Source organism: Choloepus didactylus, chromosome 6 (genome assembly GCF_015220235.1).
Source record: "Choloepus didactylus isolate mChoDid1 chromosome 6, mChoDid1.pri, whole genome shotgun sequence".
NCBI classification, from domain to species: domain Eukaryota; kingdom Metazoa; phylum Chordata; class Mammalia; order Pilosa; family Megalonychidae; genus Choloepus; species Choloepus didactylus.
Window position 1 is genome coordinate 10,356,294 of NC_051312.1, and position 12,066 is coordinate 10,368,359.

The 12,066-nt window shown below is 51.6% G+C and overlaps 1 protein-coding gene across 2 annotated transcripts; it reads right to left on the reverse strand.

The window, feature by feature from the left end:
• Window positions 1–45: 45 nt before the first annotated feature.
• SNX15 (sorting nexin 15) lies at window positions 46–8,746 on the reverse strand. 2 transcript variants are annotated; one of them, XM_037838471.1, is made up of 8 exons: window positions 8,535–8,746; window positions 5,864–5,899; window positions 5,520–5,640; window positions 3,578–3,693; window positions 3,317–3,464; window positions 2,870–3,013; window positions 626–877; window positions 46–346 (listed from the first exon to the last, which is right to left on the reverse strand). In XM_037838471.1, exons 1-8 carry the CDS (start codon window positions 8,631–8,633, stop codon window positions 240–242), a joined length of 1,023 nt encoding a protein of 340 aa, XP_037694399.1. In that variant the 5' UTR covers window positions 8,634–8,746; the 3' UTR covers window positions 46–239. The 2 variants fall into 2 exon arrangements, with proteins under 2 accessions (XP_037694399.1, XP_037694398.1); XM_037838470.1 differs by having other exon boundaries at window positions 2,870–3,028.
• Between the last annotated feature and the right edge of the window lie 3,320 nt (window positions 8,747–12,066).

A 12,066-nucleotide genomic window follows, 5' to 3' on the forward strand; every position in this document is an offset into this window, starting at 1 on the left:
AGCTGCTGCTCAACAGATCAAGACAGAGACAAGTCAGATCAGAAGTGTGAGTTGTCCCTGATTCCAAGGTGGCAGGTGTAGTCAGGGAGCTGAGATTTAATTACTTTTCTCATATTTGGTCCAGTTACAGAAATGTCCCCTGGGATCATAGCCCAGGAGGGTAGGGCCTTCCCCGGGGAGAAGAAAAGGGGTGGCTGGCAGTGCTGGAGATAGAGTCCTGGGGGAGGGTCCACACCCTTTCAGGGCAGGGCTTGGGACAGGTGCAGATGCAGGATCTCCTCTGCCCGCTTCAGGTACTCTGCCGCCTTCTTCTTCACACCCTCCTGGCGGGCAGGGGAAGGATCACCTGTGGATAGAGAGTGGCTCAGCCCAGTTTCCTTGAGAACCTCTGGTTTAGCCCCCTGCAGTTCACAGAGCATCGTGGTGGGCCTTTCCCCCTTCCCTGGGAGTCACAAATGGGAAAACCCAGGCCACGAAAGTAAAGAAACTACCCAAGGTCACACAGCTGGTCAGTAAGGAGCAAGGGCTCTGGATCTTTGCTTGAATTGCTTGGTTTTCACTTTCCCTTCCTCAGTGCACCACCCGGGACCCCAGGCCCAATTCTCTACCCCTAGCACCCACTCACTGGGTGCTCCCTGAAGCAGGATGTGCACGCCGTCCCGGTAGCCCTGCAGCGCTGCGGGGTAGGCGCCTGCCTTCTCGTCCTTCAGGGCCTGGGTGATGAGCTCCGTGGCCTGGCTCAGATAGGCAGGGGCGGGCCCTCCTCCATCATCCTCTTCCTCCTCCTGCCCTCCTGGCTCCCAGGGCTCCAGCCTCTTGGGCTCTGCCTCCATTGCTGCCAGCTCACCCATGTGGGTGGGGCTGGGCTCTGTACTTTCTGCAATCACAGTTGGAGGTCTCAGGTCAGACTGGCTCTTGTTTCCCTGGGGCCCGCTGCTCGCCTTCTTGCCCAGCACCTTCCCAACCCCTGGTGAGGGAGCAGTGCCTGGGAAATCCAGGAGCCACTTGCATAAAGCAAACTGGGCATGATCTGTTTGACTGATGGGATTCATGTGCTTTTGTAACATCAGTGTTACCTTCCTGTTTCTTTAAGTGCACATCAACATTAGCTTGCAAGCTCTGGGTCACTGCTCTTTTTTCCCTCCTGACTCCTGTTGATCTACAAACTCAAGAATTCCCTGCACAAAGTTTAACTGGAAAATGCTAGACCAACTCACCAGGCTAATGCTAGAAATCCTCTAAGCCTTGGAATCTGAGAATGCTTTCAGAAACTCTCAGGGCTTTGGTGAGGTCTTGCAATTTCAGCCTAGGCCCCAAATCTGAAGGCAGTAAGCAGTGGGTACCCTGGCATTCCAGAGAGAAGTGTTCATCATATCCCCAGGACTTGCTAGGTGGTGTTCAAACCTCCCCTCTAGAGCCCACATGCAAAAAGGCAGGGGATTCTGTGAAAAGGGGCCTTTGTGGGGAAGGTGAGGGGCAGAGAGGACAAAGGGGCATCTCTCCAACCCCATCTAAGGGAGGAGACTCTATGAGGAGATTGGGGGCCCCTGAGGGAAGTGGAGATGGCATCTACACTGCACCTACAGCCCTCTGTGTTGCAAATGGCGCAGAAGGCAGAAGAGTTTTTGAATTTGGGAGACTGGGTGTATGTGACACAGACAGATGAGTGCCTGGAGAATTCTGATGGTCAGGGGCTTGCTGGAGCTGCCCATGACAGCAGGGCAAGGGGACGAGGCGACATCTGAACAAATGACACTTCCACCATTCTGTGAGGCAAAGATTTGGGAGTTTTCCTGTGAGTGTGATCTTGAGAGGCTCCTGCCCAAGCAGCTGCCTACTGGCCAAGAGGACCCATCGGACAGCTGGGGCAAGGACAGAGCGTTTAGACACCTGCCATTCAGGCAGGGTGACACCAGCTCTGTCTTTTCCCCTCAATCCTTCCCCCTGACCCCTGTCCCAGCCCTGGAGGGGCAGAAGCAGGGATGGAGAGAAGTGGAACAAGAAAAGTAAAAAGGACACACGTCACATCACAGCCAGGCCTGAGCCAGGTGGAGGGAGAGGCTGAAAATCAGACAGGAGACTGAGGTCATCATTTTGATTAGACTAGACTTTTTCACACCTGAGCATGAGAAAGCTCAAATGCCTGAAACTGATCAGAAAGCTAATGGGGTCTGCCCAGGAGGTTGCCAAAGATGAAGAAGGGAAAGCCAACCAACCAGCCCTAAAAAAAGACTTTTGAGGAATCAAAAATGAAACCCCAGCTGCAGTGACATCATAAACTCAGAGACTTTTAAAATACAACAAATCCACGGTCTCAGCACCATGGGACTCCCATATTTGTGGACTGCAAAGCAAGAAGGAGACTTGGATGTCCCCAGACACCCCTCCCCTCCACGGGGGAGCCCTTCCCTTCCATCCCTGGTGCCCCCACATGCCAGCCGCTGCTCCAGACCCCCAGCGGGGCCCCCCTCTCAGCCCAGGCCTCCTTCCCATTGACTGAGGGGCCTCTCCTGCCTTTGGAATCTGCAGCTGGATCCCGAGCCGGCCAGGAGACCCCTGCCTCCGGCTTGCAAAGGAAGAAACTAAAACCCTCCCAGTGGAGTGTGATCCCTCTTCTTTCCAGAGCTTTCTCAGGGAGAGGATCCCATGGTGGGAAATGGCTCCTGCCCCACAGCAGTGCAGGGGAAGAGCTCTTACGGCGCTAATTCTTGAGGCACCCTTTGCCCATAGAGCAGCGCTGCCAAGAGGGGGCACCTTTCTCTGATTTACACAGGCCACATAGACTAAGTGGTGCCTTCGCTAGTCCCTCAGGACCCCCAGCCCCTGCCTTCCCACTCCCACCCCACCCCTTGCCATCTCAACTCCTTACCTTCCTTGGAGAAGGGGTCAAAGAGAGCAAGCTCAGCCTCGGTGAGTGGGCCTCGCGCAGGGAAGCTGGCCGCCTCCTCGGTGCTCCCACAATTAAAGAGGAGGTCCAGGGCCTCCTGGGCAGGGCTGGATGGTGGGGGGTCCGCTGAGGGGGAGATCACTGGGGACATTAGCACCTGTACTCATCATTTCCAGCTTTCAAAACGAACTTACACGCTCATTAAATCCCTGCAGCCGCCATAGGGACAGACAAGCCGTGTATCGGGATTTGTAACCATTTTACAGATCAAGAAACCAGGGCTCAGAGAAGGATAATGACTCATCCAAGGTGGGAAGTGGTGGAGCTGGACAAACCTGGGCATTTATCAAAATGAAGGGATGGACTGTGGACCCCCACCCACCCAATCCGGACCCTCCAGCCCTGGCTCCCTCCCCACTCCCGACGCACCTGGCACCTCCAACTCCTCCAGACCCCTCCTCTCGGTGGGGAGCCGCTGGGGCAGCAGGGGCTCCTCGGGGGGCGGCGTGGGGATCAGAGGGGGCGGCAGTATACGCAGGTCCCTGGACACTTCGGAGAGCTGTGTCACCTCCCCACCCTGCAGGGGAGACAGCCCAGCGGGGAGGTGGGCAGGAGGGGGTGTCACAGGGGCGCAGCCTGGTGGCCTGCAGGCTTCCCGGGTCCTGGGGAGGTGGGCGCAGGGACACCTACCCAGAAGAACTCCTTGAGTTGGGGGCTGTTGTTGAGCGCGGGGATGTGCACAGTGAAGCGAAGCAAGTCCTCGGCCCCCTTCCGCCGCTCCTCGATCACTGCCGCTTCGAACCGGCCTGCAGGCCCCAGGCGAGGAGCAGTGACCACAGGGGCCGCTCCCCTGGCCGGGGTCCCATCCGTCTCCCCGGGCTCCTCCCTCCCAGGTCCCTGCATCAAACCTGCCACCAGGCCCTGCTGATTCTACCCCCGCCACGGGCCCGCGTCCCTCCACTTCCTCCTTCCCTTTGGCCCCAGCAGTGGGCCGGGACCTCAATGCCCAAGCCCAGGCCTGGACCTCCACAAAAGCCCCCTCACTGGTTTCTCCAGGCTGTCTTCCCCTCCACACAGCCACCCAGTGAGCCTTTTAAAGTGCAAATCTGAGCTTGTCAGTACCAGGCTCAAAGCCAGCCCAAGACTCTCCTTGCTCTGAGCTGGGGACTCTGCTGGCTCAGGCCCCTGCCAGCCTCTCCCCTCACTCCTTGCTCGTCACACGGGGCTCCTTCCGCCCACTCGGGGCCCGCAGGTGCTGCTTCCGGCCGGGGGTGCTCAGGCAGCTCAGTGGGGCCAAGGCCTGCTTTGCCCCCAGACCATTTCCTCCAGAGAAGCCTCTCTCCAGAGGCCCTGCTCTCCCTGCTCAAGGAGGGGTCAAAAGCCAGCAGACACCACACCCCCTCCTTCATGTCATTTATAAAAGGAAATTCGTTCTCACTGTGCAGCGAGTAATGAACTAAATGGGAAGTTCCATTCCCTCTTCCTTTCTTCCCTCTCCCCTCATTGCTGGATCTCCTGGGCCCAGCCCAGCATTTGGCACACAGCAGCTGCTTAAGAAAGGTTTGCTGACTGAATGAACACATCTGGCTGGGTGGGGAGGGGCCTTGCATGGAGGGATCAATCTCCCTATTCATTTACCAGATGTTTGTCGAACACCTACTATGTGCTGGGTTCAGAGGGTAAATGAAAGAAAAGCAAAGCTCCACTCTCCTGGAGATCACATTCTATATGGGGACGCAGGCAACCAACAAGAAACAAAATAATTTCGGATAGCTTTGATGTAATGGGGAGGAAAGTAAAGCTCAGAGAGGGGAAGTGACTTGTCCAAGGTCACACAGCAACTAGCCCCGCTGCGCCCCGCCCCCTTATTTTTAACAGCTTCACTCCTCTGTTCCAGTTAAGTAGCAAACTACCCGCCCCTGGCACCATGATAACCAGGCTAGAGTTAGATAATCACCCTGGCCTGGCATAACCTGCCAGCAACAACTCCTCACCTTGCTGTGAAAAGAACATCTGAAGGGAGCCTGGAGACCCAAGTGACTGCCCAGCACTGTCCAACAGATTTAAGCAGAGAGCTACATGTGTAACTTTAAGTTTTTTAGTAGCTACATTTTTTTTTAAGTAAAAAGAAACTGGTGAAATTAATTTTAATAATGTATTTTATTTAACCCAATATATCCAAAATATTATCACTTCAACATGTAGTCAATATAAACATTAGGAATGAGAGGCTCTGCACACTTTTTGCAGTGTGTACTCTACACTCTCAGCGCATCCCAGTTTGGACCAGCCGCATGCCAAGTGCTGCTCAGCCACGTGTGGGCCCTGGACAGCCCAGGTCTAGAGGGAGTTTGGGCTTGGGAGAAGGAAGCCTGGTTTTGCCTGGTTTTGCCACGTGCAGGCCAAGTCCCTTCATCTCACTGAGCCTCAATTACTTCACCCTGAAAACAGGGCTAACGAGGACAGGAATGTCACACAGCTAGGGCTCTGCTGCTCCAAGCCTCAGTTTTCATATCTGTAAAATGGGGCCAGCTCTAAGGGCCCTCCCAGCTCTCTACAATGTGTTTGTGGTCTGAGTTTCTCCCCACCAGCGGGGGTCCCCCTCCCCCTGAGAGCCAGGGCCAGCACTTACCAAACACTTGGGCGCGGGGGAAAGAGGGAAACTCCTCCAGGCGGCGGAAGAGGTTGCGGTGGGTGTAGGCCAGGTCTCCATGCAGCTTGCGGAAGTCGCTGTACCGCTTCCAGACCACCACCTGAGAGGCCCGGGGAGACCCGACATGGACACGCAGTGGTGGGGAGCAGCCTTCCCCACCGCCAGCCTGGCCCCCGGGACCTGTGGATCAGGGCACAGCAGCCCTGCTCCCAAGGCCAGGGAGGAGGAGGGCTGGGGCACCCCAGAGTTGCCTGGTCCCGACTGGGTCCAGACCTGGAATTGGGGAGGAGCACCCCACTCCCCCTTCCTTCCAGGAGCCTCACCTCTTTGACATCCTCCGGATCCTTCTTTGAGATGAACTGGGAAAAATAAACAAGAACCAGATGAGACCAGAGATGAACCCCTGATGCCCCAGCACCCCGTGGAAGCCAAGGATGCCCAACAGCCAAGAGCACCCTCCCTCTGGGGGAGGCACCAGGTAAGGGGAACTGCTAGGAATAAAGCCGGATTTGGTAATCGAGACATGCCTAAAATATTTTGGGTAAAAGCAATGATATTTAAAGACTTATCAAAGAACATATATACCTTCCAAAGGACTCATATCCAGAATATATAAAGAACTCCTACAAATCAATATTAAAAAGACAAGAAACAAGTGTGATTGTGAAGACCTTGTGGATCATACCCCCTTTATCTAGTGTATGGATGAGTAGAAAAATGGGGATAAAAACTAAAGGACACATGGAGTGGGATGGGGGGATGATCTGGGTGTTCTTTTTTTCACTTTTATTTTTTATTCTTGTTCTGGTTCCTTCTGATGTAAGGAAAATGTTCAGAGATAGATTGTGGTGATGAACGCATAACTATGTTATCATACTGTGGACAGTGGATTGTATACCATGGATGATTGTATAGTGTGCGAACATATTTCAATAAAACTGAATTTAATTTAAAAAAAAAAAAAAAGACAAGAAACAAAATAAAACAAACAAAAAAATGCCACCTTTTAAAAATGAACAAAATACTTGAACAGGCACTTTCCACAGAAGAAGATGTTCTAATAGCCAACAAGATTATGAAAATACACTCAACATTATCATTCATTAGAGATGTGCTCAAATTAATACTCCAATGAGATATTACTCCCTCCCCACCACTAAGGATAACTAAAATTAAAGACACTGACAACATCAAGTGGTGGTGAGTATGTAGTATAACGTGGTACAACCACTTTGGAAAATGGTTCGGCAGTTTCTAAGAGAGCTACAATATGTCAAGCCTGTGACCCAGCAACTCCACTCCTAGGCTCCTATAAGGAGAATTTAGTGTCTATGTCCCCAAAAAGACTTGTACTAAATGTTCATTCAACATTATTCATAATACCTAAAATGTTTTTTAGAAACAACCTAAAATGCCCAAAAACAGGAAAACAAAAAAAGAAAACATGCTACATTTATACAGTAGACCACTATGCAGCAATAATTTTCGTAAAAAGCTACTTAAAATATGAAACAAGGACAAATTCCAAAAACATTATATTGAGAAAAGTCAGACACAAAAGACTACTTGCTGATTGATTCCATTCATCCGAGGTTCAAGAACAGGCAAAAGTTATCTATGATAACAGAAGTCGGAACCCTCTATGGGAGGGGGGTGCTGACGGGAGAGGGGTACAGGAATTTAATGGGGTGATAGTGTTTGCACTGATGCAGACATATATAAAAATTCATTGAGCTGTACCTTTAAGATTTGGGCATATTCCTTGATGTAAATTATGTCTCAATTCTAAAAAGTTAAAAAGCAAAATAAAATCAAAAATAAAAACAAAAAGTCAGTGAGGAATACCAGCGAGTGAAAGTCAAGGTGCAGAATGCCATGGTGTGTAAATAATAATTACAGTAAAAATAAAGTGAACACATATATTTGCTTGTAGAGCTTATCTGCAAGGACAGATAAGACACAAGCCACAATGGTGCCTATAAGAGAAGGGATGGGGATGGGAGAGGGTGGGATTTTTAATTAGAAAAAAAATCAAAGTCATGCTTTAAAAATCTTTAAAAATCCAACAAAAAGACAAATGAACAGGTGACAGTCCCTGACACAACTTCCCAACACCCAATCCTTCTTCCCAGGAACTATCTGCATTTTTTAGGTATAGTCACGATTACAAAAGATTTAGGGAAAGCAAATTTTTAAACAAGGAGGATTCTGCACTTAGATTGCTTTGGAAGTGTCTTTATGTTTTTACACCACTTTAACAGTTTAAAATTCTAAAGGTACAAACCACATACAGTGAAAAGTCTTCTCCTAACCACTATACAGTCCCTCTTTCTTCTCTCAGAAGGTCCCCATTGTTACCTGCTCTTGTTTATCATTCTGGAGATATTCTGTTACACTGTTTCTATTTTTCATTTTTGTCATGGTTTCTTCTAGATCTCTATATAATGTGCTTCTATTATTGCTTCGTATAATCAACTTTAGTCTTTATCTATTCACTTCCTGCCACGACCGTCGAAGAAGGACTTAATCGTTAAATCCCTTTGAACTATACAGATTTTTTTAAACCACAGACAAGTATATTTTAAAAAACAAAAATAAACTCTAAAGGGCTTTTATGTAAATAACAAACCAGTAAAAACTCATTCTAAGAGATTGGAGAACTAACTAGTCTTTGGGTTAAAACAGAGTTTTCACGTTAATTCAGAGAAATTCACAGCCTGACGCCCAACACGCCACCGGTTGGGCTTGGACACCCCTACCACGCCAGTCGGGGAACTGCGGTCCACGCCCTTTTAAAAGGGGCAGCGCCCTCCCGTGGCCCCGCCCCCACCGTCGTTAAAGAAGTAAAGAAAGGCTCTTGCTGCAAATACTCCTTAAAGGGGAAACCCATTTCTGCCTTCTGAAAAGGGAGCTGCCCGCAGCTAGTTGCCTTAAGGTAAAACACGGCCCCACTCTTATTAAAGCGGTAAATCTCCCCGCTGGGCCCCACCTCACCTGCGCGGTCACTTTGTACTCGGTGTAGCCTTTGGGGTGCGTCCGGGGGTCGGAGACCGTGTAGTGCCGCAGGAAGTCATCCTTCGCCTGGCGGGACATAGCAACCGAGCTGGAGCGGAGCTCACCGCCAGTCTCCGCCTCCTCTACGGCGCCCCACCCCCTCCAGGCCAGCCTCCACCAGCCGCCGCCTCGCCCGGGCCTGCGCCCTTCATCTTCTGGCCCAGGGAACGGGTCGCAAGTGAGGTTCTGCTCCCGTCCTAGGCGCGCGGCCAAGGGAGCGTCTAAAAAGTACTCGATCACTGGTAAAGAGTAAAATTGGATAATTCGACAGTAAGGGTTGGGGAGCTTTCTCTGATCGGTGGTCTCTATCCAGTGATCGCGCCCCTCATCACCAGCCTCTAAATGGCTTCTCCGCTTCCCAGTTCCCTTCCTTCAGCCATCCCTCCATCCAACCAACTTTCACTGTGTTCAGTATGTGCGAGACACAGCCAAATTATTCCTCTGCCTCCCTGCACAGGATTCTCTAATTCACCTTTTATGAAAAGCTCGGAGAAGCAAAAAAGAATACTGGAGAGGCAGGATGCTGTTTGCTTCCACCAGTGGAGCCCCAGGTTCCAATCTCTAGGATGGGGCTTCCACAATAGAACCTGCTGGGGTGAGCATTTTCTTTTTTTTCTTTTGTTGACCTGCCCACCATTCACCCCAACTCTTTCCGTTAGTTCTGGGGCACCCGATCTTTATGGAGGTTCTGTACATAGTATGTGTAGTGTAGTATGTGTAGCCCTCCAGCCTCCTCCCCCAGAACACAAAGGTGCCAGCTCCTTATCTTGCCCCAGATGGCACTCCCTGCCTGTCCTTGGGGTGGGGGTGGGGGGCACCCTCTCTCCCAAGGCTTTGAATCTTGAGTGAGAGTCAGCACAGCACCTGGCCAGGGGCCTGGCTGGTTCCGGGAGAAGTTTTGGCTGTGGATCTGGCTGCCCAGCCCCTGGAGCTCTCTGCTTTCCAAGCCTGGGCTCCCGACCCCCATTGGGAGGTCCTTTCTGCTGGAGGGAAGTGGAAGCTGCATCTGTGGCTGGCTTTCAAGGACCTTGACTGACGCCACCACCCGCCCAGTGAGGCTTAAATGCCATAGCCTGGGCTCACATAGCTGCTCTCCTCGCTGCTGTAAGGCCGCCTCCAAAAAGAACCACAAAGCCGACTCCTGAATCAGACTCTTGGAAGTTCTGAAACAGGGTAGCTGATCTAAGAGGGGTTCATTCAGGAGGAGGCTGTGGATGGGGTGGTGGCCCCTCACCCAATACACCCCGGGACTCCCCTGAAGACCCCTTTGGACGTGGCTCCTGCCCCCCAAAGTTCCCTCCGCAGGCCAGCTGCTGTCTCCCTCTCCCTCCCCTCGCTGGCCCGCGGGTGCACACCCTCCCCTTTTCCCTTCCTTCTGCCTGTCTTGGCTGAGCCCTTTTCTATCCAGATCAATTCAGCCCCTGGCCTTCTCCAGATCTCCAACCCCACCAGCTCCTGGCCAGAAGAAGAGAACAGAAGATCCTCCTTAGAAGGCAGGGGAGGGAGAAGAGCCGGGAAGGAAGGCACAGCCGCAGGGGCCGCTTCCCACTGGGCCCGCGCCAAGGCGCACGCTCCCATCCACAGACCTTTGCCATGAGTAGAACCTTATTATTTTCTTATTTGTCTCTGGGGGTCAGAAGGAGACCCCTGGAGAGACATCGACCCCTCTAGTACAGGTGTCAGGGTCGCCAGTCAGGTTCTGGTGGGAAGACGATTTCCTCACAGAGAAGAGACCGAGCAAGGTCAGCTCCACGGGTGGGTGTTGGTTCCCCAGAGCCAGGGGGTCTCGGTTCGTGGCCCACCAGGGCAATGCTCCACGTGCGGCCACGTGGAGGAACTGGGGACAGATACACCACCAGGCTGTGAGCGGATGCCCTGAGCACGCCCACCAGAGTCTCAGAGTCTCCAGTGAATGTGCCCATATGCTCGGGACAGTGGGGGAAGGAACGTCCCAGCAGTTCCCTTGTCCACCGGGGGATTGGGTTTTATCCCGCCAGGCCACACCTGGTCCTGGACACAGGATGTATTTGTGGGTCCCAGGGAGAGGCAGTGTGAGGCCTGCCCCCTACCAGTCTCTATCCATGCATAATGCACTTTCAAAATCAAAGGTGTTGCTTCCTAAGAGCCCCCAGGGAGGCCTGAACGCTGGGTGCCTCACAACATCGTGGATGACTGAGTCCACACTGCTGAAACGTGCTTGTGCTCCTGCTGGTTCATAGAACCATAATCACAGCTGACGCTCGCACAGCACTTACGATGCACCAGACACCAACCCTCTTGGTCCCTGTGCCATCCCTGGGCAGTAGGTGCCGTTGTCTTTCTCCAGATGGGGAAACTGAGGCACAGGCCGGTGAGGTAACTTGCTCAGCATCAACCAGTGAGTGGCAGATCCGGGGTTTGGTTCCAGAGCCTGGGTGGGCTCACTCACCCCAGGGCAGCTGGCACAGAGGACACAGGGCAGGGGTCTCTAATTTTATGCACTGAAGGACAGCTTCTCCGTGTTCCGAGGTAACATCACTCTTGGTTGTCCACCCTAACAGCACCTGGATTTTGCACAGGTCCCCACCTTTCCTGGAGGATCTAAACCCGTCCTGCATAGGGGACTGGTGGTTTGATGGGTTGAGCCCTCTACCACAGGTTTTACCCTTGGGAAGACGGTTGCTGCAAAGGAGAGGCTAGGCCTCCCTATGGTTGAGCCTAAGAGCCTCCTCCCGAATGCCTCTTTGTTGCTCAGATGTGGCCCTCTCTCTCTGGCTAAGCCAACTTGAAAGGTGAAATCACTGCCCTCCCCCCTACGTGGGATCAGACACCCAGGAGAGTGAATCTCCCTGGCAACGTAGAATATGACTCCCGGGGAGGAATGTAGACCCGGCATCCTGGGACGGAGAACATCTTCTTGACCAAAAGGGGGATGTGAAAGGAAATGAAATAAGCTTCAGTGGCAGAGAGATTCCAAAAGGAGCCGAGAGGTCACTCTGGTGGGCACTCTTACGCACACTTTAGACAACCCTTTTTAGGTTCTAAAGAATTGGGGTAGCTGGTGGTGGATACCTGAAACTATCAAACTACAACCCAGAACCCATGAATCTCGAAGACAGTTGTATAAAAATGTAGCTTATGAGGGGTGACAATGGGATTGGGAAAGCCATAAGGACCACACTCCACTTTGTCTAGTTTATGGATGGATGAGTAGAAAAATAGGGGAAGAAAACAAACAGACAAAGGTACCCAGTGTTCTTTTTTACTTCAATTGCTCTTTTTCACTCTAATTATTATTCTTGTTATTTTTGTGTGTGTGCTAATGAAGGTGTCAGGGATTGATTTAGGTGATGAATGTACAACTATGTAATGGTACTGTAAACAATCGAAAGTACGATTTGTTTTGTATGACTGCGTGATATGTGAATATATCTCAATAAAATGATGATTAAAAAAATAAATAAATAAAGACAGCAAGCAACCACACACAAAA